General features: G+C 40.2%; 1 protein-coding gene across 1 annotated transcript in view; it reads right to left on the bottom strand.

Moving 5' to 3' along the window:
• Positions 1-13592: 13592 nt before the first annotated feature.
• Positions 13593-24584, bottom strand: part of dscamb (Down syndrome cell adhesion molecule b) — a 230029-nt gene continuing 219037 nt past the window's right edge. Inside the window, exons 30-33 of the mRNA XM_079824407.1 lie at positions 23188-23337; positions 20291-20488; positions 19662-19964; positions 13593-14627 (exon numbers count right to left, since the gene is read on the bottom strand). Of these exons, the coding sequence (XP_079680533.1) occupies positions 14254-14627; positions 19662-19964; positions 20291-20488; positions 23188-23337 (1025 nt within the window). The 3' untranslated portion in view covers positions 13593-14253. The remainder of the gene's footprint in view (positions 14628-19661; positions 19965-20290; positions 20489-23187; positions 23338-24584) is intronic.

Below are 24584 nucleotides of genomic sequence, written 5' to 3'. Positions count from 1 at the left end.
GGCTTGACGTGAGTGGGGCTGGCCGGCGCGTTCGGGAATGGAATGCCAGCGAGTACTATGACTAAAAACGCAGAGGGAACTTTTTAAGTTCCAGAGGTCACACCTTTGTGACTCATTCGCGTGATTGGAGTGAGCTGAAAATTTGTGTTAATTTGCATTCTGATAAATTTAACAAACACACTGCCTTCTATGAGAAAGTGATATCCACCAAAGTGCGAGCCATTAAATGAGGAATATTTTGATAGGAGACACCAGCTAAATGGGCTAACATTAACTAGTAGTTCTATCATCAAGCATGCATAACACTACACAATACAAAAAGACAATATACAAACAGTAATGATACAAAAAAAATGTACAGGGCAAATGCATGTTCCTTCATTAAGATTGTCAATGAATTAGTGGATAGAATTCCATTTCTATTGGGAATTGAGTGTCTGTTGGTTGTACGGTTCGCTCATTTGAGAACCAATCAGCCCAAGTGTTTTCGAAGTGTATGAATTAGCACCAGGGTGCTAATTCCCAGTGGGAAAACTAGACACCACAGAGCCTATCTGGGTCCTTAAGGAGATTGTAGCTGCGTCCGAAATCGAATAATTCTCTACTACATAGTATGCAAAAAACAGTACGCCAACAGAGTAGTATGTCCGAAGTCATAGTATTCGAAAAACAGTAGGCGAAAAGTACCCGGATGACCTACTACTTCCAGCAAGATTCTGAAGTGCACATACAATGGACACTTTACTATCCCATGAGGCCACGGGAGACGATTTATGAATGGAGGTGATGGGACGCAACTGACGCTGGTAGGTCACATGATCATGACAACATGGCAGATGTAGTACGTCCGGTTTACATTCATACTACGTTCATTCACACTATATAGAACGTACTTTTTCAACGGTCGCGAAGTTCGTTCAAATTCAAATGTAGTACCTACTCACATAGTTCGCGATTTCGGACGCAGCCTGAGTGTTTGATCGGATCCAGTAATTACCGTAAGATAAGACATTTTTGTTCCACACAAAAAAGAAAGTCATACATGCTTGGAATGAAACAAGATTGAGTAAATGATGACAGGATTTTCATTTTTGCCTGAACTAGACAGATGTATTTGCATTTGTGGGACATTTGGGTTATTCTCAGGTAACGGAGCCATTTGTGCCCCTTTTGTGTCCCCATGACATACTATCAATATACTCAAAAGGGATGCTAGTCACATTATTTGACAAATATTGGGTTTATTAGCAATTTTATGGTCTTATGGCTCTGTATTTCAGTGTTTATACTATATTGGCCTCGTCAAGATCAAATTTTAAACTCACTTTACCACATTTACATGCACATCATTTTCCAATTAAGGCCCATAATCTGTTAAAAGAGTGGCTTCACATCTTTTGGGACATTCCTGTATATGTGTAGTAAAGATGTTCCCAATTAACTAAGGCCCTGTTTACAGCTGGTATTAAGATGCGTTTCGGTCGATCGGATCACTAGTGGGCGATGCTAAATACAGGTGTAAACATACATGAAAATCATAGACCCTCCTCTCGAAGAAATCAGGACAGAAGTGGTTGAAAGTGGACAAAAGAGACAAATTAAAACACCAGGTGTAAACGGGTATGTGTCTCCCTTATCTACTTGTGATCCGATCGTCCTTTTCATCTACACAAAGACAAATTCTATTTAATCCAAAGGTCCATAAAACCTTTTTTTGAAACAAATTAGCATATTTTATACTCATATCAGAGCCAAAATGGCTGACAGCGCTAGCTATGAACCATCTTCCCTCTGCAAATTCTATGCAAAAGCACTGTTTGAAATAATACCTACCCTTCATGTCCTGTGAAGGTCATACATTGCACAGAGTAATATATTATTTACACTGAATCCTCTAGTGTACTTGAGCCCAGATCCTCTCATCTGTATGCACACACACATACACACACACACCCCTCCTGAGCCTCTGTACTGAGGAGAGATCCATGAAGATACACCCTCAGAAAAATGTAAAGGCCCAGCATGGGAAAATAACACTATCAGCGGGGCTGATGGAAGGGAAAGTGCAAGAAAACATTTTTGGTGCTTATTGTGCTCAGAAAAAATGCTGTATGTTTTTCCTGAAGTGTGAGTCTTGCAATAGTTAAAGCTCCTCTGGCTCAAGGCTCTCAGTAGACCAAAACACCTGTCTTGCCACCACTGGGCCCAAGAACATGGTGCAGAATTGGAACAAGATTGTTGCTGGAGGTGATGTACTACTGTATATTCCACCCAGACATGATAAAGCCTAAAATAACATCTCACTTGAAGCCAATGTAACTCAAAGTGAAACCAACTGGTAGGTCACAGGTCTCTTCTGGTAAGTATGGTGGCCCAGTAGTGCACAACACAACAAAATTTAAAAAGCAAACATAAGTTCACAAACACAACGAAATCAAGCCACAACACAACGAAATTGACCCACAAAACAATGAAATCAAGCCAGAACACAACGAAATCAAGCCACAACACATCGATCAAGCCAGAACACAACGAAATCAAGCAACAAAACAACGATATTAAGCCACAACACAACGGAAAAGCCATAACACAACGGAAATGCTCCCGACCACTAGGGGGCTCTTGGAGTGCGGTAAAGTTAGTCCACTGTTCTAGATTCGGCAATCTTACAAAGATATCAATACCAATTTTAACAGTATGTAACTATTGTATATCAACATTGAATATTAATTCAAAACCACCCCCTACCACGGCGCATGATGCTTAAGGGAACGTCTGCCGATTCCACCGCATGGTTGAAGCGTATAATATGTATTAATTAAAACACTTTTAAACAAATGTTCACATTTAAAAACAGACATGTTCAAACTCCAAAGCTTGATTGTATTGGTAATAATTATTACAAATGAATACAATGTAATACAAATTATAAGTTTCAACCACATGGTGGATTGGCAGACGTTCCCTTAGGCATCATGCGCCGTGGTAGCGGATCAAAGCATTCTCAAGTATAAATATGCAACTATAATGAAAGTGGGTGATTTTGATGTCGATATACAATGGTTACATACACTTAAACTGATTAGATTCAAGTTCAAGTTTATTGTCATTACACATGTACAAGTACACTCCATCATAGTATTGATATATTTCGTTGTGTTGTGGCTTGATTTTGTTTTGTTGTGGCTTTTCCGTTGTGTTGTGGCTTGATTTCGTTGTGTTATGGCTTTTCCGTTGTGTTGTGGCTTGATTTCGTTGTGTTATGGCTTGATTTTGTTGTGTTGTGAATTGATGTTTGCTTTTTAAATTTTGTGTTGTGCACTATACTGGGCCACCATAGGTAAGTTATCAATACCAAAAAATACATGGTTTATCGTTAATGAAGAAAATAAATCAATTGGAATGAATCAGGAGTGCCTGTAAGATTACATCAGGTACACACAGATGTGGTTTTTTTTGTGTGTGTGCGAGAGTAAAATAGGACCTGTTACAGTAATCATCTCTGATCTCTGTTTCACAAACTCTCTTCAGAGTGCTTGCCACAGATTGGAGAAAGGAATATACCAAATCACCAACAGAAAATAACATAAAACATCTTTCTAACCAAACATATGCACTTTAAAGCAGTAGTGCAATTATAGTATTCTGTAAGCACCAAGCCTGGGATGCTGAGTAAAACACTCACCCTCGTGATGCCTTATGGACTCGCCAACCGTATTCCAGGATTTCATCCATGAGGTGCTCCGGGAGTGTCTCCACAAGTTCGTACTGGTCTATATCGACGATATCCTGATCTACTCCCGGAGCCTGGCCGAACATCGCCACCACGTTGCGGAGGTCCTCCAACGCCTGAGGAGCTTCCAGCTATTCCTCAAAGACGAAAAATGCTTGTTCCATCAGCGCTCAGTGCAGTTCCTCGATTACAACATCGACCGCAGTGTCATCCGGATGGACGAGGGGAAGGTGGAAGCCATCTAGTCCTTGCCAACCCCCTCCATAATCAAAGAGCTCCAAAGATTCCTCGGCTTCACCAATTTCTATCGTCGTTTCCTCCAACACTACAGTTCCATCTCCAGTCCACTCACCAGTCTCCTTCGAAACAAGCCCAAGTCTCTGTCCTGGACCCCATCCGCCACTGAAGCCTTCCAAACCCTCAAGACCGCCTTCACCACCGCTCCCCTCCTCGTCCACCCTGATCCAGAGTGGAGTCGTGGAGGTGGATGACTCGACCCCCGGAGTTGGAGCGGTCCTTTCTCAGCAGCAGGGGAACTCCAGTCGTCTCCACCCATGTGCCTTCTTCTCCCGCAAGCACAACCCGGCGGAGATTAACTACGACATCGGCAACCGCGAACTCCTCGCCATCAAACTAGCGCTGGAGGAGTGGAGGCACTGGCTAGAGGGCGCACTAAACATCTCTTCCTAGTACTAACCGATCATAAGAACTTGGGTTCCACCAGGACTCCTGGAAGCAGTTCCTTGGATGGGCCGAGTACGCACATAATTCACTCTGCCAGCCTACCACTGGCCTCACCCCGTTCCAGTGCGTACTTGGCTATCAACCTCCCCTCTTCCCGTGGTCAGGGGAGCCCTCCGATGTCCCTGCAGTCGACTACTGGTTCCGGGAGAGTGAGAGGGTCTGGGACTCTGCACACCATCAGCTTCAGCGGGCCCTCCGCAGATGCAGGATGGCAGCCGGCCTTCGCCGCTAAGAGACTCCCACTTTCCAGGTTGGGCAGAAGGTCTGGCTGTCAACTCGGGACATCAGACTGAGTCTGCAGTGCAAGAAGTTGAGTCTCAGATTCTTTGGCCCCTTCACCATCCTGAAGCAGATCAACCCTGTCACCTACAAGCTCCAACTCCTACCACAGTACCGTATCCACCCCACGTTCCATGTGTCACTCCTTAAGCCTCATCACCCGTCTGTTTCTGTTTCCCCAGAGCCTGGTGTTACCCAAGAGCCCCCTCCTCCGCTTCTCCTAAAGACGGCGCAGCGTACCAGGTCCAGGATATCTTGGACTCCCGGTATTGTGGTGGTCAGCTACAGTACCTTGTGGACTGGGGAGGGTACGGCCGAGAAGAGCGATCATGGGTACCCAGACATGACATCCTAGACCGGAATCTGCTTGAAACCTTCCACTCTTCTCATCCAGACAAACCGGCGCCTCGGGGTAGAGGTCAACCACTGCGGCGTCGGGGTCCTCGGCCCTCAGGAGTGGGCCGTTTAGTGGGGTGGGGGGGGGGGGTGGGGGGCTAATGTCACAAGCACGCCAGGCTCCACCCTCTCCCAGACACAACGTGCACCTTCACCAGAATACTGATTACACGCACCTGCACGTCATCATCACAGCAATCACCACCTGCACTTAAGAATAGTTTTTATGCGCAAAAAAACCCTAAATAACGACATACATAGTGATGATGATTTCAAAACACTGCATCATGAAGCTTCGAAGCGTTATGAATCAGCGAGCCGAATCATGATTCGGATCGCGTATCAAACCGCCAAACTGCTGAAATTTGGCGATTCAAACCGCTGAATCGGCTCACTGATTCATAACGCTTCGAAGCTTCATGATGCCGTGTTTTGAAATCGTCATCACTATGTAAGTCGTTATTTAGGGTTTTTTTGCGCACAAAAACTATTATCGCCGATTCATAAAGTCATTTTACAACCACTGTAGTGAGATGGACTTTGTAATGACGTCTTTAGTACCTTTTAAGGGTCTTGATAGTGAACCGTGCCATTGTGCCAATGGAGGCCTTTCAGAGCCATCAGATTTCAACTAAAATACCTTCATTTCTGTTCCGAAGATGAACGGAGGTCTGACGGGTGTCGAACGACATGAGGGTAAGTAATTAATGTCAGAATTTTCATTTTTGGGTGAACTAACCCTTTAATAATCCCCATATACCGATTGGCTTCATCACTCTGTCTCCTCTCCACCAATCAGCTGGTGTGTTGTGGGCGTTCTGGCTGCCGGCGCTTCATCAAGGTGGATGCTGCACATTGGTGGTGGTTGAGGAGATTCCCCCTTCCATTTAAACAGTCACTCCTCTCCGCTTAAAGAAGATTAAAGAAAATAGTCTGACGCTGTTGTATAACGAGCACTCTCGTTATAGAAAAATGGAGCGCAGCTGGAAGAAAACAAAGAGGTTTTTTGCATTTCATGGAAGGTCAGTGTTACTGCATACAGAAAGGCCTTAAAAACGGCTAGATCTGCTTACTTTTAGACACTCGAAAGAAAACAAACACAATCATAGGTAGTTCACAGCAGTAATAACTTTATGAATTTCTTTACTTAGAAAGATTGATACTATTATAACCCCTGCAACCGTCTACTACAGTATCACATAAGTCACCCCCTGGAGAAAAATTCCATCCATTCTTTGCTGTAGGAGAGGAAATGTTGTCTAAACTTGTTAAATCATCATAATCAACAACATGCATGTTAGACCCTATACCAGGGATGGGCAAACTCAGTCCTGGAAGGCCACTGTCCTGCAGAGTCTAGCTCCAACCCTGATAAAACTCATCGCCTGTAGCTTTCTAGTAGACATTGATTAGCTGGTTCAGGTGTGTTTGATCAAGGTTTGACTTTGCATATATTTCATTTACAGTCAAGCTCAAAATTATTCATACCCTTGGTAAATATGACCAAAGAAGGTTGTGAAAATAAATCAGCGTGGTTAATCCTTTTGATCTTTTGTTTTGAAAATTCATAAAATTCTAACCTTTCGTTGGAGAATAAGAATTTTAAATGGATTAAAATCTTATTATGAATTAAATGTTTTTCTCTAATACACATTGCTCACAATTAATCATACCCTTTTATTCAATACTTTTTGCAACCTCTTTTTGCCAAGATAACAGCTCTGAGTCTTCTTCTATAATGCCTGATGAGTTTGGACAAGAGATCAGAGACCATTCCTCCATACAGAATCTCTCCAGATCCTTCAGATTCCCGATCCATGTTGGTGCTTCTTCTCTTCAGTTCACCCCACTCATCTTCTATAGTGTTAAGGTCAGGGACTGGGATGGCCATGGCAGAAACTTGGTTTTGTACTCAGTGACACATTTTTTGTGTTGATTTTGATGTTTGTTTTGGAAGATCCAAACATGGCCCATTATAAGATTTCTAGCTGAGACAGTCAGGTTTTAATTTTTTATCTGTTGGTATTTGCAAGAATCCATGATACCATGTATCTGAACAAAATGTCCAGAATATCTGGAAGAGAGATGGGCCCACAACATTAAAAATACAGCAGAGTATTTCATTTTACACTTACTTTTTTTATCCCTGTGTGCACCAAACCCATCTGTGTTTGTTTGCTGACAAAAAACAATTTTTTCCATCTGACCCCATAAACATTTATTTCATAACAATATCCCCCCACCATTTAAAATTCTTATTCTCCAATGAAAGGTTAGAATTTTATAATTTTTTTAAACAAAAGATCAAAAGGATTAACACCGCAGATTTATTTTCACAACCTTCTTTGGTCATATTTACCAAGGGTATGAATAATTTCGGGCTTTACTGTATCTATATATATATATATATTTTTTTTTTTTATTTAAAACATTAATCTTATTACATTATTTATGTGTTTGAAAACAGTCTATGTTTATACACTTCAGATGCAGCATTTCATTTGAACGTCAACTGCCCTATAATGTCTTATTCTAATTGCATTTATTGAATAAATGTAAAAATATAAATACAATTTACAAGAGATTTTTCTTTAAATAAAGTTGAAAGAAAAGTTGCCTTTATAAAAGTAAAAATGTCCCTGGAAATCAATTTAAATATCACCCCCTAATGGAAAAGTTTTGGAAAAGTTTCTGTCACGGTTTATAGGTTTGGGATTATTTTTCATTTTTTATTTGTTTAATGGTGAGTTACATAACCTACTTAGTGCACATCGCCACCTATTTGGTGGTTGTGCAATCATTTTTTCAGTCTCTTCGTTTAATAAGTAATCTTTATTCACTGAGCATAAGGATTGTTAGTTTGATGCTCATTCGTTGAATGCAGATCCATGTGTGAGATGACAATAAAATAAATAATATATTTGAATTGAATTAACATTTAAACATTACCTTGTTGTAATAGTGGTTTAGAATTAATATAATATTGTATATTGATGTGTATTGTAGAATTGTATATATAATTGTAAATATATAACACATTTTGTTATATTTATATAACTATATTAATTATATAGCATGCATCTGAATACCTCTTAAGCAAACTAACCCTGGAACATAACCTGCTCTGGATCAGGTTATGTTCAGAGAGTGAGATGCTACTTACATACCCTGAAAGTTACCTCTGTTTTTGGAACTGAAAGTTGAGGTTATCCGCTAACTTACTCTTACCAAGGTATGCCACATAACCTGCTTTCTGGAATACCCCCATGGTTAGTATATTTCTTATCTAAGAAACTCATCTGTATATTGTTCTTTTGAGAGAGATGAAGGTTATTCCATGCACTATTGTCTTGAAAGAAGAAAGCAAACTGGATCTAACCAGAGAGAGAGAGAGAGAGAGAGAGAGAGAGAGAGAGAGAGAGAGAGAGAGAGAGAGAGAGAGAGAGAGAGAGAGAGAGAGAGAGAGAGAGCGAGAGAGAGAGAGAGAGAGAGAGAGAGAGAGAGAGAGAGAGAGAGAGAGAGAGAGAGAGAGAGAGAGAGAGACGGCCCAGGTGCACAACAGCAAGAGAATAAGCACATCAGAGTCTGTAGTTTGGGAAACCGACGCCTCTGGTGCTCAGCTACAGCTTCATGAATACCTGAGGTCTGAGGAGCTGTCATTACTGCACGTAGATGATTCTTTGATGAACAGAACGCTTGAAGAATAACATTTATTTGAAATAGAAATAGTCATTTGTAACATTATACATGTCTTTACTGTGATTTTTCAACAATGTAACGCATCCTTGCTCAATAAAAGTATCAATATCTTACAAAAACATAAACATTTCATAGTAATTTCAAACTTTTTAATGATAGTGAAAAAAAGATTTCTACTATGTTCATTTTGTTTTAAAATACCTCTTTTATAAGGTTTTGTATGTCACAATTGCCATCATTGTCAGATATCACTATCGGGTAATAACAACATCAGCCTTCATCGTGAATGTCTTCATCCATATTTCATCAGCTATGAGTTCAAGATAACACAGCATTTGGTTATAGTTTATTTATATATCATTTTAGATAATCATGCTTTAATTTCGGTTAACCATTATATGGAAACTCCACCACAGGATTTTTTTTTTGCTGTTGATCATTTTAAGAGGGGTTCTACTATGGGGTCGCAACTCTGTGAATTCAAAATGGTACTGAATTTAATACACGTGTAATATCCAAAATATGATCATTTTGAATGATACATTTCTCAAGTCACACTATTGTTACACATTACCACACTGTTAGTATGCATTGGTTTTGTATCTGATAATTTTGTCAGACAACTTCAACAGAGAAAGTGCTTAGGGGGAAGATTTTTTTTTATTTATTTTTTTAAATAAATTTTTTTGTGTCCATCGGAGTGGTCCAAGACACTAGGACTTTTGTCGTACTTGAACCAAGAATACACACACAAAAAATGGACTAGATTTGATTTGGTTTTGTGGTTGAAATTTAAAAAACTAACAAATCCTTCCCTTGGTGGTCAATTTGACCCCCATAGGAATGAACAGGATGTGAGGAATGCTTCAGCACACATAGAAAAACCTAAAAATGCTAAAATTATTTTATAATGTCTACATGTGTATCTGAATGAATACTGAAGAAAAATGACTTTAGGACCCAGCGGAACAGCTCATTTGCTCCATATAGAGCTATAAGGCCATCTAGAGTCATGAAATATCGTTATATATTTTTTCCACAAAAGGTCGGCAAAGACACTAAATGTAGAGTAAGATATTTTGAGCTGAATAAATAGGGTTATGCATGACATTGTGAGTTATTTTGAACTTAAGATGAAAGAATGTGCTTAAATTATTATTTATTTATTATGTATTGATACAATCTAGTAATTTAAAGGTAAATCAAATATAAAATAACAAAAAATCTAAATGAAATTAAATAAGCTTTCTTGACAAAAAAAAAAAAAAAAAATTAAGTTTAACTTTAGGGCTTTGTGTCATTTTGACCTGCGAGGGAAGGATTTGTTACAAAGTGCGAGGGAGGGATGAGAGAAATTCACTGTTGTTCTTGGAGTTGAGATGGAAGTGTCCAGATGAAAATGAACTAGTAGCCAAAACCTGGTGCACTGATGCCTTAAGTATGTTCGACTCATTCATGTTGTTTTTTATGAGCAACCATGGCAGCTGCGTTCCACTCCACTTTTAGACACGCACTTGCGAACTTTCCTAAGCACTACCCCTCGGGGGAATCCCTGCCGCCATTTTGAAGTGCATTCCACTTTGTGAAGTGGACGAGGGACATTTAAGGCCCTGTCCCAAATGGCACACTTCATATGCAATTTCTGTGCTGTGGACTTACAACGGCTGCCATGTGTGTTAAGTCCACGAGACCGTAGGGAGTCCCACTTGTCATTTTAGGTCTCAGAAGGGTGCTTGCGAGCTCTTTGTAGATGATATGCGCCCTCGATGCTCACTTCTGCCGGGTTCCGCAGCGGACTTCTTCCCAACAGACCCCAACAAGGTCTCATGGACTTAACGGACAAGCGCACGTGCCAGCTATTGTAAGTCCACATGACCAAAAGTGTGCCATTTGGGATTCAGCCTGAGTCTACTTCATATGTACACTTCAGGCAGCTTCATATACCACAATGCAACACGAATGTGACGTCACCGCATATTGCGTTTAATTTACCCCACCACAAACAACTCTATGATATATTCATTATTTTTAAAAACATTTAGAACAACCGAAACACACATTTATACATATCGAATTCTGCATTAAACAATTTCATAAAGTAAATAAATAATAACTCCATAGTGGATCCAAGTGATCAAGGGCTTAGGACGTTCCAGTTCAGCCCAGAGCAAAGGTTCCGCCAGTAGTGGGCACTCATACAACATAAGCAATGACGCACATCCGAGTGAACGAGGCCGTGGGACGTTAGCGAGTGAAGGGCATAATAAAAACCAACTGGAATGCAGCACGTGACCTATTGCATTTGACTGTTTATACAGTACACTCACCTAAAGGATTATTAGGAACACCTGTTCAATTTCTCATTAATGCAATTATCTAATCAACCAATCACACGGCAGTTGCTTCAATGCATTTAGGGGTGTGGTCCTGGTCAAGACAATCTCCTGAACTCCACACTGAATGTCAGAATGGGAAAGAAAGGTGATTTAAGCAATTTTGAGCGTGGCATGGTTGTTGGTGCCAGACGGGCCGGTCTAAGTATTTCACAATCTGCTCAGTTACTGGGATTTTCACGCACAACCATTTCTAGGGTTTACAAAGAATGGTGTGAAAAGGGAAAAACATCCAGTATGTGGCAGTCCTGTGGGCGAAAATGCCTTGTTGATGCTAGAGGTCAGAGGAGAATGGGCCGACTGATTCAAGCTGATAGAAGAGCAACTTTGACTGAAATAACCACTCATTACAACCAAGGTATGCAGCAAAGCATTTGTGAAGCCACAACACGCACAACCTTGAGGCGGATGGGCTACAACAGCAGAAGACCCCACCGGGTACCACTCATCTCCACTACAAATAGGAAAAAGAGGCTACAATTTGCACAAGCTCACCAAAATTGGACAGTTGAAGACTTGAAAATGTTGCCTGGTCTGATGAGTCTCGATTTCTGTTGAGACATTCAGATGGTTGAGTCAGAATTTGGCGTAAACAGAACCAGAACATGGATCCATCATGCCTTGTTACCACTGTGCAGGCTGGTAGTGGTGGTGTAATGGTGTGGGGGATGTTTTCTTGGCACACTTTAGGCCCCTGAGTGCCAATTGGGCATGGTATAAATGCCACGGCCTACCTGAGCATTGTTTCTGACCATGTCCATCCCTTTATGACCACCATGTACCCATCCTCTGATGGCTACTTCCAGCAGGATAATGCACCATGTCACAAAGCTCGAATCATTTCAAATTGGTTTCTTGAACATGACAATGAGTTCACTGGACTAAAATGGCCCCCACAGTCACCAGATCTCAACCCAATAGAGCATCTTTGGGATGTGGTGGAACGGGAGCTTCGTGCCCTGGATGTGCATCCCACAAATCTCCATCAACTGCAAGATGCTCTCCTATCAATATGGGCCAACATTTCTAAAGCACCTTGTTGAATCAATGCCACGTAGAATTAAGGCGAAAGGGGGTCAAACACAGTATTAGTATGGCGTTCCTAATAATCCTTTAGGTGAGTGTATATTGGAAGGTGATCCTTAAAAAAACCCTAATATCAGATATAATAATATAAGGTAACAAAATCTGCTTTGCTTTAATGTGAGTGAATGCATATGCTGGTTGACTGCATGTGCTGGTTTTCAGATGACTGTAGAGAAATCCACACAGAAAGAGCTCCTCCTACAGGCAGTAGTCAGAGCTTCTTTCATAAACATTTCAAAAGACAACGCAGTGCCATCTGTTGGTTATGATCATGGATGGGTGTCTGAGTCTGTAAAAGTCCACAAATTATACTTTTGACTTCCTGTGGGGTGAACCCTCTAGATTTTTCTGAATCTTGACACTATTTTAAAATTATATATATATATAATTTTGATTCTCATTACAGTCATTTTTACATTGTCGTCAAGACAAGTGTCATATGATTTACAATTTTGGTCTTTGAGTTTAAGGCAAGCGTATTTTAACTGACGTCTAGACTGACATTCGAAAGGCAGGTTTGACAACTGAAGACATGAATGGCAAAAACGAATCATGAAGTATAGCATTAGATATAATGTTTTCATCATTCTGTCTGTATACTATTCTCACCATTAGACACATTTTTCAATTATAGTTTAGAGACTGTGTCATTAGTTTGTCTCTTTATTGTCAATCATCTTCGGGTTTATTTTTCATTATGCATTACTGAATACATTCATATCTGTTAGTACTTCAAGATGTCCAAGAATTACGAAATTATTAGTAAATCCAGTGTCATATTGCTCAATTAAAATATCTTCTCTTTGTTGCGTGTCTTACACAAAACAGGCCACACCATCTACAAACAGGTGAATCAGATACCATTCATTCAAGGAGCTGCTGGAGAAAACTGCATATAGACGTTTACGTTTCTTCCACGGTTCTCTCTTCGTGTCACACATGCTCTGCAGCTCGTCAGATGAAACTACCGTAGTCACAAAAAGCTCCAAAAGAGGAAAAAAAGACAAGAGAACCCAACAGTTTCAATTTTCTAATCAAACCAGATGTGTGCAAACATGACTAAGGACTTTATTTACCAAATCTTTTTTTTCTCTCCCTGTATTATCCACAAATAAAAGTGATTTTTTCATGTGTATGTATATATTTATATTTATATATATATATATTTATATGTATATTATAACATATATTATAACATATAATGTCATAACATATATTACAACAATTATATAATCCCTTAGTGTGACAAAAAAAAATCTCTTGGAATGAATTTTTTATTTTCAGGTCCCCATGCAGTCCTTAGAAAGCACAACATTCTGAGACGACTGGAAACTGTGGACGTGTGTCCTCCAAGATGGACTCGTTGTCCTTCCTCCATGTCTTCTGCGATCGTCAGATACACTGCCGCGATAAACAGCTACGAAATTGCCGACCACATCAAAACAGTAGAGTCATGGATAAAGAAAGCAACGTCTTTCTGCAGAGCTGACCACACCCCGACTTTTTAAACCATTTTTTGATAATTTTTCTCTATTTTTATATAATAATAATAATGACTATAGAATTATCCTTGATATAAATTCAAAAGTAGTTCCTCTGTCAATTTAAATAAATAATTTTGGCAATCTTCATAACGGTGGTATTTAAAATAAACGAATGATTACGTAAAAAATCCAACTTAGTCAGAAAAGAGGGCAAGAGAAGAAGGTGAGAAAAAGAAAGAAAGTGTAAAAAAACAGCAGAGAGAGTGAGATAGAGAGAAAGAAAGTCAGATGCAAAGAAAACTATCCACTTCTTTAGGAATTCAGAATGTATGTACAGGACTCATCTCTGAATCAGAAAAGCGCTCGTCTTTGCAGCAGGTCCTCTCACGTTTGTGTGTGTGCGTGACAGTGCAACGTGGTCCGTAGCTGTAGTCCTGTGTTATACAAGTGTGTAGGACTTTGCGTAGGGGTTGTTGCTTTGTTTCAGGTGTCCTCTGGAGTCTAGCAGCGATTCCTGGGAGCTGCTGAGTTTGGCAGCCTGGGCCAGGTCGCCCGGCTCGCGCTGTGGCAGTGTCGAGGCAGTTCCCGGCTGCCACTGCTGTACTGCCTCTCTGCTGGGGGGGCCGGAGGAAGAGAGGGCTGACGAGGGGGTCTCCGAGGGGGTGGGGGCCAGCAACGCTGGCCGCTTCGCCAAACGGCTCTTCTGTGGGTCCATACAAGTCTGTCCTGTGGCCTCCCGACCTGAAGGGGCCGCTCCCCGGTTCAAAAGGAAGTCCATGCGTAGGTAAGGGGGAAGATGGACCAGCTCACCTCCTACGAGACAGACAGGGTCATGTAAGTGTGAGCACTGCTCAAAGATCAGATTTGCTTTGTGTTAAATGTGATAAATAAGAAAAAAATGGATGGAGAATATAGTCTTTAAAGGAATGTTCTGGGTTCAAAACAATCTGCCAGGTTCAAGCTATATCAACAGGGCAGGGCAGGGCAGGGCAGGACAACATACAGTACGTTATGATACATAGGTTATGTTTAGGGTGGGAAAGGATAGGACAGAACAGAATAGAGTAGGATAAGTTAAGATAGGTTTGTTTTAGGGTAGGATCAGATTTGATTAGGATAGGATATGATACGATTGGATTAGGATAGGATAGGGAACGATTTGATTAGGATTGGATAGGATAGGATAGGATAGGATAGGATAGGGAACGATTTGATTAGGATAGGATAGGATAGGATAGGAAACGATTTGATTAGGATAGGATAGGATAGGATAGGATAGGATAGGATAGGATAGGATAGGATAGGATAGGATAGGATAGGATAGGATAGGATAGGATAGGATAGGATAGGATAGGATTGGATACGATTTGATTAGGATAGGATAGGATAGGATAGGATAGGATAGGATAGGATAGAATACGATTTGATTAGGATAGGATAGGATAGGATAGGAAACGATTTGATTAGGATAGGATAGGATAGGATAGGATAGGATACGATTTGATTAGGATAGGATAGGATAGGAAACGATTTGATTAGGATAGGATAGGATAGGATAGGATAGGATAGGATAGGATAGGATAGGAAACGATTTGATTAGGATAGGATAGGAAACGATTTGATTAGGATAGGATAGGATAGGATAGGATAGGATAGGATAGGATAGGATACGATTTGATTAGGATAGGATGGGATACGGTTTTATTAGGATAGGATAGGGTATAATTTCATTTGGATAGGGTGTGATGTGATGTGATGTGATGTGATTGATAGGATAGGATAGGATAGGATTGGATACGATTTGATTAGGATAGGATAGGATAGGATAGGATAGGATACGATTTGATTAGGATAGGATAGGATACGGTTTGATTAGGATAGGATAGGGTATAATTTCATTTGGATAGGGTGTGATGTGATGTGATGTGATGTGATGTGATGTGATTGATAGGATAGGATAGGATACGATTTGATTAGGATAGGATAGGATACGGTTTGATTAGGATAGGATAGGGTATAATTTCATTTGGATAGGGTGTGATGTGATGTGATGTGATTGATAGGATAGGATAGGATAGGATAGGATAGGATTGGATACGATTTGATTAGGATAGGATAGGATAGGATAGGATAGGATACGATTTGATTAGGATAGGATAGGATAGGATAGGATAGGAAAGGATACGATTTGATTAGGATAGGATAGGATAGGATAGGATAGGATAGGAAACGATTTGATTAGGATAGGATAGGATAGGATAGGATAGGATAGGATAGGATGGGATAGGATAGGAAACGATTTGATTAGGATAGGATAGGGTATAATTTCATTTGGATAGGGTGTGATGTGATGTGATGTGATGTGATGTGATGTGATGTGATGTGATGTGATGTGATGTGATGTGATGTGATGTGATGTGATGTGATGTGATGTGATGTGATGTGATGTGATGTGATGTGATGTGATTGATAGGATAGGATAGGATTGGATAGGATTGGATATGGTTATGATTTGATTTGATTAGGGTAGGGTAGGGTAGGGTATGATTAGGATAGGATAGGATAGGATAGGATACGATTTGATTTGGATAGGGTAGGATATGATATGATATGATATGATATGATATGATATGATATGATATGATATGATATGATTGATATGATATGATATGATATGATATGATTAGGATAGGAAAGGATAGGATAGGATAGGATTTGATTAGGATAGGGTAGGGTAGGGTAGGATATGATCAGGATAGGGTAGGGTATGGTATGGTAGGGTAAGGTAGGGTATGATATGATTTGATTAGGATAGGGTAGGGTAGGGTAGGATAGGGTAGGCTATGATTAGGGTAGGGTAGGATGTGATTTGATTTGATTAGGATAGGATAAGATAAGATTTGATTAGGATTGGATAGGATAGGATACAATTTGATTATGATAGGGTAGGGTAGGGTAGGGTAGGATCCAATTGGTTTAGGATAGGGTAGGATAGGATAGGATACAATTTGATTAGGATAGGATAGGATAGGATAGGATACAATTTGATTAGGATAGGATACGATACGATAGGATAGGATAGGATACGATAGGATAGGATAGGATACGATACGATAGGATAGGATAGGATAGGATAGGGTAGGGTAGGATAGGGTAGGGTAGGGTAGGGTAGGATATGATTTGATTAGGATAGGATAGGATAGGATCGGATAGGGTAGGGTAGGGTAGGGTAGGATATGATTAGGATAGGATAGAATAGGATAGGATAGGATAGGATAGGATAGGATAGGATAGGATAGGATAGGATAGGATAGGGTAGGATAGGATAGGGTAGGGTAGGGTAGGATATGATTTAATTAGGATAGGATATGATAGGATAATATTTGATTAGGATAGGATAGGATTTGACTAGGATACGATTTGATAAGGATAGGATAGGGTAGGATACGTTTTGATTTGATTAGGATAAGATGGGATTTGAGTAGGATAAGATTTGATAAGGAAAGGACAGGAGGAACTAGTTTTTAAAAGAATGTTTTAAAATTCAAAATAAAATTCTGGGTTCAAGGTGTGTTGACACCCTACAACAGGAAAGTACAGGACATGACAGGAGAGTCTTTGGATTGGAAAAAATAGGTTTAGGAGTAGGATAGGATAGAACAGGATAGGATAGGACAGCACTTTATGGATCTCCTCCTCATCTAGTTGTCTAAACAACTAGTAGAATTTTTAAATCCAACTGCGAATCCTCTACAGATCAGACATGTCTCACAAACACACACACACACACACACACACAAATTGCTTGAGAATGAAGAATAATGGTCGCCACTTGCTCTCTCAGTGGATTTGTTTGTTCTCATGTTACTCCAAGTATCAGGGTGATAAACTCTTTCACTGCCAGTGCTTCTGAAAAAAGTTGCCAGCCACGGCCAGCATTTTTAATCATTTAAAAAAAAAAAGTTTGAACGTTGAATGTGGGTAGGTTTCATAAAAAAGCAACATTTTGAGCAAACAGCTAAGAAAATAACGTTTTTGTCAAAGACTACATCCAGATCAGATTCAGAATGATGATCAAACACAGATGGACTAGGTCGAGTCCATCAACACCCCCAAAGTTTTCACAGTCCTATAGCTCGTTCTGGGTCGACATTTCATTCAGTAACATTAGGCAGTTTTGGCATTAGGCATGTGCTGTTGAATATTAATGACTGCGTTATTTTACGTACGTGTCTGCTTACATATGATATGGTTTGTTTTGCTTTTTTTTCTCCTGTACTTTGATCAGGAGATTCAGTACTCTTTCAGAAGATTCATAATAGCGCCCCCTACCGTAACAGTGAACACGGAAATGGCGGGGAAGCATTGTCTCACAAATGACGAAAATTTCCTTTAAAACTTGCTCCAATAAGGCCAGTGATTGAAGTTTCGATCACATTCAGCAGCTCCATTGTGATAGTAAACTGCTGTTTTGTAAAGACAGACGATACCGCCACAGCACAGGATGCAGATTGCCCCTATTTGCCCTTAAGGAACAGTGCCAGGTGCTTTCACTGACCAAAGGCTTCCTGTCTGGGGGAATCGCGCAGATACATTCACAATGAGACAGTAACACTAAACTCTAACCAGTAACCCAATAACCGTCTGGGGCCTGAAATTAGCCCTGGGTGGCCCAGACGCAGGCCAGGTTAAGCCCATTGATGTGAAAAGAACATGGCAGTGTGTTTGGACAAGAGCCTTCAAGCCTGTACCCATCAACACAGGAATTGATAGCACTGCAAGAGTGACAGCTGGCTGGTGAAGAGGTAAACTGAGGAACATGTGGAAAAACACATAAGAAAACAGACTCGATCACATATACCACTAGTTTAATTTTTTTTAAGGAAGCGGCTATTTGCACTAAAGTGATACTATTTATCGATATATGTTATAAGTGAATATAGTATTTTCTTTGCACTAAGTGTACATAGTTGTTTGATGCTATGTATGCAAATATTATCCAGATCTTATTTGCACCTCAGTGTATTATAGTATATTATAAAATAGTATACAATATTATTATATTCAGTGTAAATGATTATATTTATTAAAGACATAAATGGATGCTGTCCCTTAACCCTACCACTAAACACTTTATTCCCACCATTAAATACCTCTTAGGCACTTTATTTCCACTTTTCAAATATTTTCTCAATTTTTATTTAAAATAAATGCCTCTCTGAGCTGATATGTTATGGGAAAAAAGGCATGTAGCATTATAGCATTATCTTTTGCAGCATTATAAATGTCTTTACTGACAATTTTGATCATTTTAATGTGTCATTGACATGTCAGTAACCCTCTTCTTCAACTACCTGGCTCCATTAATTGTAAGTAACACTCACTTTTCACAATCCAATCAAATCCAGATGGATAAATTTGAGTCCAGCCCTACTTTTTCTCATGTTGAATATCCTGTTTTTAGTAAAAGACTTCATAGTGTTTTGCTCATATGGGATATTTAATAAAAGTAGAGATTTGATGATAATTAAACTCCACCATAAAAATAGTGAAAATGACTTGCGTTCCCATTGGAATTAATATCATTTATAAATAATGTAGTGGTCAAAAAGTTATTTTCCTGTGATTTAATAAACAGGATTGTTGTACTGAATGTGTGTATTAAATACAGACACTGGTGTTGCTGTTCTTAAGAGGCCTACACACTAGAGAGTTCCTACACACTAGCAAGTTCCATTTTGATGGTGTGGAAAGAGTTTAAAATCAAGCGGGAATAAAGCAAATTGGTTTTCTGAAAGCACAACCAGAGCTTAGGCAGTTGACGCTTCAACATGTTTGTAGCCTTACCGGGTCTGTGTGCTTTGGGCACGGCCATATTCATGACCCGGCTGGCGTCTTGTGGTTTGGGCGGGGAGGCGGTGAATCTGCAGATGCCTGACTCTGACGGCGTGCTGGACGTCAGGCTGTCTGTGTAGTCATTGGTGCCGGCCGTCATCTGTTCGGAGGATGTGTCTGAGATGAAGCATTCTGTGATCGTGAACTTAGCGTGCCGCAGCTGTTCCTCCATCTTAGCGTGTTCGTAGGCACGGGCTAACTCCTCGTATGTGGACGAGGCGCTTTCTGTAGACACCATACTGCTGCGAGCTCGGTCTGTGAGAAAGAACACACACGTCATTATATATCACAAAGCTTTTTATCCCGTGTAACCACACGGGTTACATGGGATGTTGATGCAATGTCTACTGAAACGGAATAGCTAAAGGGGTCATATCCAGCTCTGGTAATATATTCCACTGATAATGTCTGTCAAGGTTTTGTGCACCAAGAAAAGTTTTTCTTTCTGACTGTTTGAAATTTTTGCTGCCCGTTTTTTGCTATAATTCCATGGAAATTACATGATTGGCTGTTTTTGACACTGTTTTTGGACTGGGGAGGAAGTTTTGAGATCTAAAAGTACAGAAGCTGATATCTGTTACCTGTGTCCTGAGAGGGACTGACACTGTAGCTGTCGCTCTCTTTGTCCACAGAGCCTGTGGCGCGGGGTGTGGGCAGCCTCCAGTCAGTGGTTAGAGTGTGTGAGGAGACGGGAGGGTGTGGTCGGTTCAGGGTCCACTGGCTGGCGTAGCGACTGCGTGTGGCAGGACCTGCTTTAGCTGTGCGGCGGGCAGTGGGGTCTGAGGGAACAGAGACATACACCTGTTAAAACACCGGTGAGTACAAAGTGACCAACCAAATCCCTGCCCTTGTGGTTGTACTATGGTGCAGTATCAGATGGCAATACCATTGTAATTTGGTTCTTTACCAAATCCCCCTCCACTGTATCTACATATTACAGAATAAGTGGCGACAAAAGCTAACTGTGTTGTTGCCTCGCGTTGTGTGTCAGGGCTGAAAAGCTGATATTGAAAAGCAGTAGTAGTCATTCAAAAAGGGACTGCAGGTACAAACCAAAAACAAAACAGCGCTTGCTTACCATTTTGAATATGAATCATTCTTCATTCAAGGCAGCCTTGTCGTTATGAAAACATTTGCCTATTGGAAGGCTCAGGTAAGATGGTGTAAAATTAAAAGAGTCTTCTCTGTGTGCGCTCTTGACTTCATCATTTACTAGCTTTCATCACTTTTGCTTTTTTCTTGTGCATTGGTTGAACAGCCAATCAGAGTGATCTGTCTCACTGACAGACTGACGTCAATTCAACACACTCAAGCGGACAAAAATAGTGCAGTGGATTGCAACCTTTTTTACTTCAAGGGCCTAGGAATACTAAGAAACATCTTGACTTTTAGTTGTTTTAGCTTATTTTAATGCTTGCATTGTCTTATTTAAATATTTTTATGTCATCTTGACTCATCTTGTATTCCACACAAAGTCATATGGGTTTGAATGACATGAAGGTGAATTTTCAATTAATTTAAGGCAAAGCTGACGAAATGATCCACCTGAATCATTAATGACCAGTGTCAGAGAAATGCTTCTCTTCAGTTCAGCTCCACTGAAGCCGTCAGTGAGCAGAGGAACCTACTCTAACCTTCACTCTAGGTATTCACTTCCTGTGAACTCAATTAAACTGTGCTGTACATGTTATTTAAATTATAGGACTGGTAGAGGCAACCTCAATATTCTTTCAGGTCACACTCAGTGGGTTGATGTGAAATGAATAAATGCTCAGGATGATTGTTCAGGATATCGGACAGGCAAGAGGTGAGGAGGACAAAGCATTAATCTAATATTAGTTTGAGGTGTGAAACGGTTTCTCTTCAGTTCAAGACTACACCATGTTTGATTCTGAAACTTTATCCATGTAAACCATTGAATCCAAATACTTTCTTAATCAGATTAAAAAATATCTGGGATTTTCACACACAACCATTTCTAGGGTTTACAAAGAATGGTGTGAAAAGGGAAAAACATCCAGTATGTGGCAGTCCTGTGGGCGAAAATGCCTTGTTGAAGCTAGAGGTCAGAGGAGAATGGGCCGACTGATTCAAGCTGACAGAAGAGCAACTTTGACTGAAATAACCACTCGTTACAACCGAGGTATGCAGCAAAGCATTTGTGAAGCCACAACACGCACAACCTTGAGGCGGATGGGCTACAACAGCAGAAGACCCCACCGGGTACCACTCATCTCCACTACAAATAGGAAAAAGAGGCTACAATTTGCACAAGCTCACCAAAATTGGACAGTTGAAGACTTGAAAAATGTTGCCTGGTCTGATGAGTCTCGATTTCTGTTGACACATTCAGATGGTTGAGTCAGAATTTGGTGTAAACAGAACCAGAACATTGATCCATCATGCCTTGTTACCACTGTGCTGGCTGGTGGTGGTGGTGTAATGGTGTGGGGGATGTTTTCTTGGCACACTTTAGGCCCCTTAGTGTCAATTGGGCATCGTTTAAATGCCATGGCCTACCTGAGCATTGTTTCTGACCATGTCCATCCCTTTATGACCACCATGTCCCCATCCTCTGATGGCTACTTCCAGCAGGATAATGCACCATGTCACAAAGCTCGAATCATTTTAAATTGGTTTCTTGAACATGACAATGAGTTCACTGGACTAAAATGGCCCCCACAGTCACCAGATCTCAACCCAATAGAGCATCTTTGGGATGTGGTGGAACGGGAGCTTCGTGCCCTGGATGTGCATCCCACAAATCTCCATCAACTGCAAGATGCTATCCTATCAATATGGGCCAACATTTCTAAATAATGCTTTCAGCACCTTGTTGAATCAATGCCATGTAGAATTAAGGCAGTTCTGAAGGTGAAAGGGGGTCAAACACAGTATTAGTATGGTGTTCCTAATGATCCTTTAGGTGAGTGTATGAACAGTGCAGTGATGCATATGTGTACATACATCTTGTATGTCTACATCTTGTATATTTTTACGTTTTTATAAAGTACTAATATTAATATCAGACTAGTAATCTATATAAGTTGTGTGTGACATACAGTAAACCCCTCTCTCCTTACATAGGTATTTTGTCCAGTAGGATTGAGCATATGGAATTGGGAATGTACTTAACTACATTAAAAAATAAGTCCTTTTGTACTTTTGGTAGAGCAGACTATAAAATAAGTATCTATCCTTTCGCTGCAGTAATAATTCATTACAGTATATGTACTTGAAAATACCATTTGAAAATTAATCTATGAATTCTATCCCTGCATCTTTGGCATGGTATTTTATGAATTGCGATTCACAAAATCTGATCTTGTGTACTTTTTACATCTGCTAAAGACAAGTTTTTGACAGTCTGTTGATGCCATTACTTATAACTGACTGTGACCATAAAATCATCACAAATTTGTGGCTTTATGAGACTTTATGACATCAACAGAACCAAGCCGACTAGTTCAATTCTTACTTGTACCAGGTCTAGCGTCAGACACGTCTACTAGTGGTCCAGTGGCCTGAGATAGAGACTGGTAATGCACTGTATGGGTGACGGTTGAGGACTTCTGTTTAGACGTTTCTCCAAAGTCATTATCCGTCAATAGCACTGTGGAGCGGTCATCTGAAAGAGAGAAGAAAACAGGTAAATGAAAGCAGAGAAGACATCATGCAATATAGATTTTCTGAAGAAAACACAAGTGGTGGAAGTTATTGGCTTTTTTCCTCAAGTCACATGGCTCCATTAATCACTCATTATATCCCCATTTTATAAATCATGACTAAATTATACACTGCACGAGTGAAAAATTGGGAACCATGTGACTGAGAAGACAACATGTTGATTAATGTGACGATAGGAAAATGTAGTTACGCCCTGAGCTAAAGACAACCCCTTTAGGGATGGTCAACCATAATATTGTGGCTAGTTTACTATGAAGAAACAAGCCATCTATCTTGCCTCACATCTTTGCTTTTTTTTACTTAGTTTATTTTTCATTGTGAGTCTTGTTTTCTATGTTAAGTTTTGCCACAGAGTCGTAGACTCCGACTCTCTAGACTTTGGCAGCCTTCCAATGCATCATGAATGCGATGCATGCATGCTGTGTTGATGCGAGAGCAGACGTTGTGGAGATTAACATTTAGAAAATATAGTGGTAAATTATGTTTTTTGCGCAAATAAAACACTGTTGTAACTTCATAAAATTGAGGCTGGAACCACTGAGCTGTCACATGGATTACTTAAATTATGTCTTTTCTACCTTTCTGGGGTTTGAAAGTAGTAGTTGCATAGATTGTCAATGGAGGGAGAGAAGCTTTCAGATTTCACTAAAAAGATCTTCATTTGTGTTCCGAAGATGAACAAAAGTGTTACAGGTTTGGAACAACATGAGATTGAGCAATTCATTTAAAGGGTTAGTTCACCCAAAAATGAAAATTCTGTCCTTAATTACTCACCCTCATGTCGTTCGACACCCGTAAGACCTCCGTTCATCTTCGGAACACAAATGAAGATATTTTTGTTGAAAGCTGATGGCTGAGAAAGGCTTCAGATAGGCCTCCATTGGCATTCAGTACATTTATACTCCCAAGACCCATAAAAGGCACTTAAAACGTTGTTACAAAGTCCATCTCACCACAGTGACTCTACAATCATTTTACGATGCGACGACAATAGTTTTTGTGCTAAAAAAAAAATCAAAATAACACCTTTATCCAGCTTGTTATTGTCTTCCGTGTGTGCCTCCACGACGCATGCGCGAGAATATGACGTAGCGCCAGCGTTCGGGAATCGATGAAATGTGCACTTTATCCCGATTTTGAGAACTACGCTGAGACCTAAAGCACGATCAATGTAGAATTCAACAGCTT

This window comes from Gobio gobio (genome assembly GCF_949357685.1).
Source record: "Gobio gobio genome assembly, chromosome: 8".
In the NCBI taxonomy this organism is placed as follows: Eukaryota; Metazoa; Chordata; class Actinopteri; order Cypriniformes; family Gobionidae; genus Gobio; species Gobio gobio.
The sequence above is the reverse complement of the archived record's forward strand: the minus strand, read 5'-3'. Positions and strand labels throughout refer to the sequence as shown.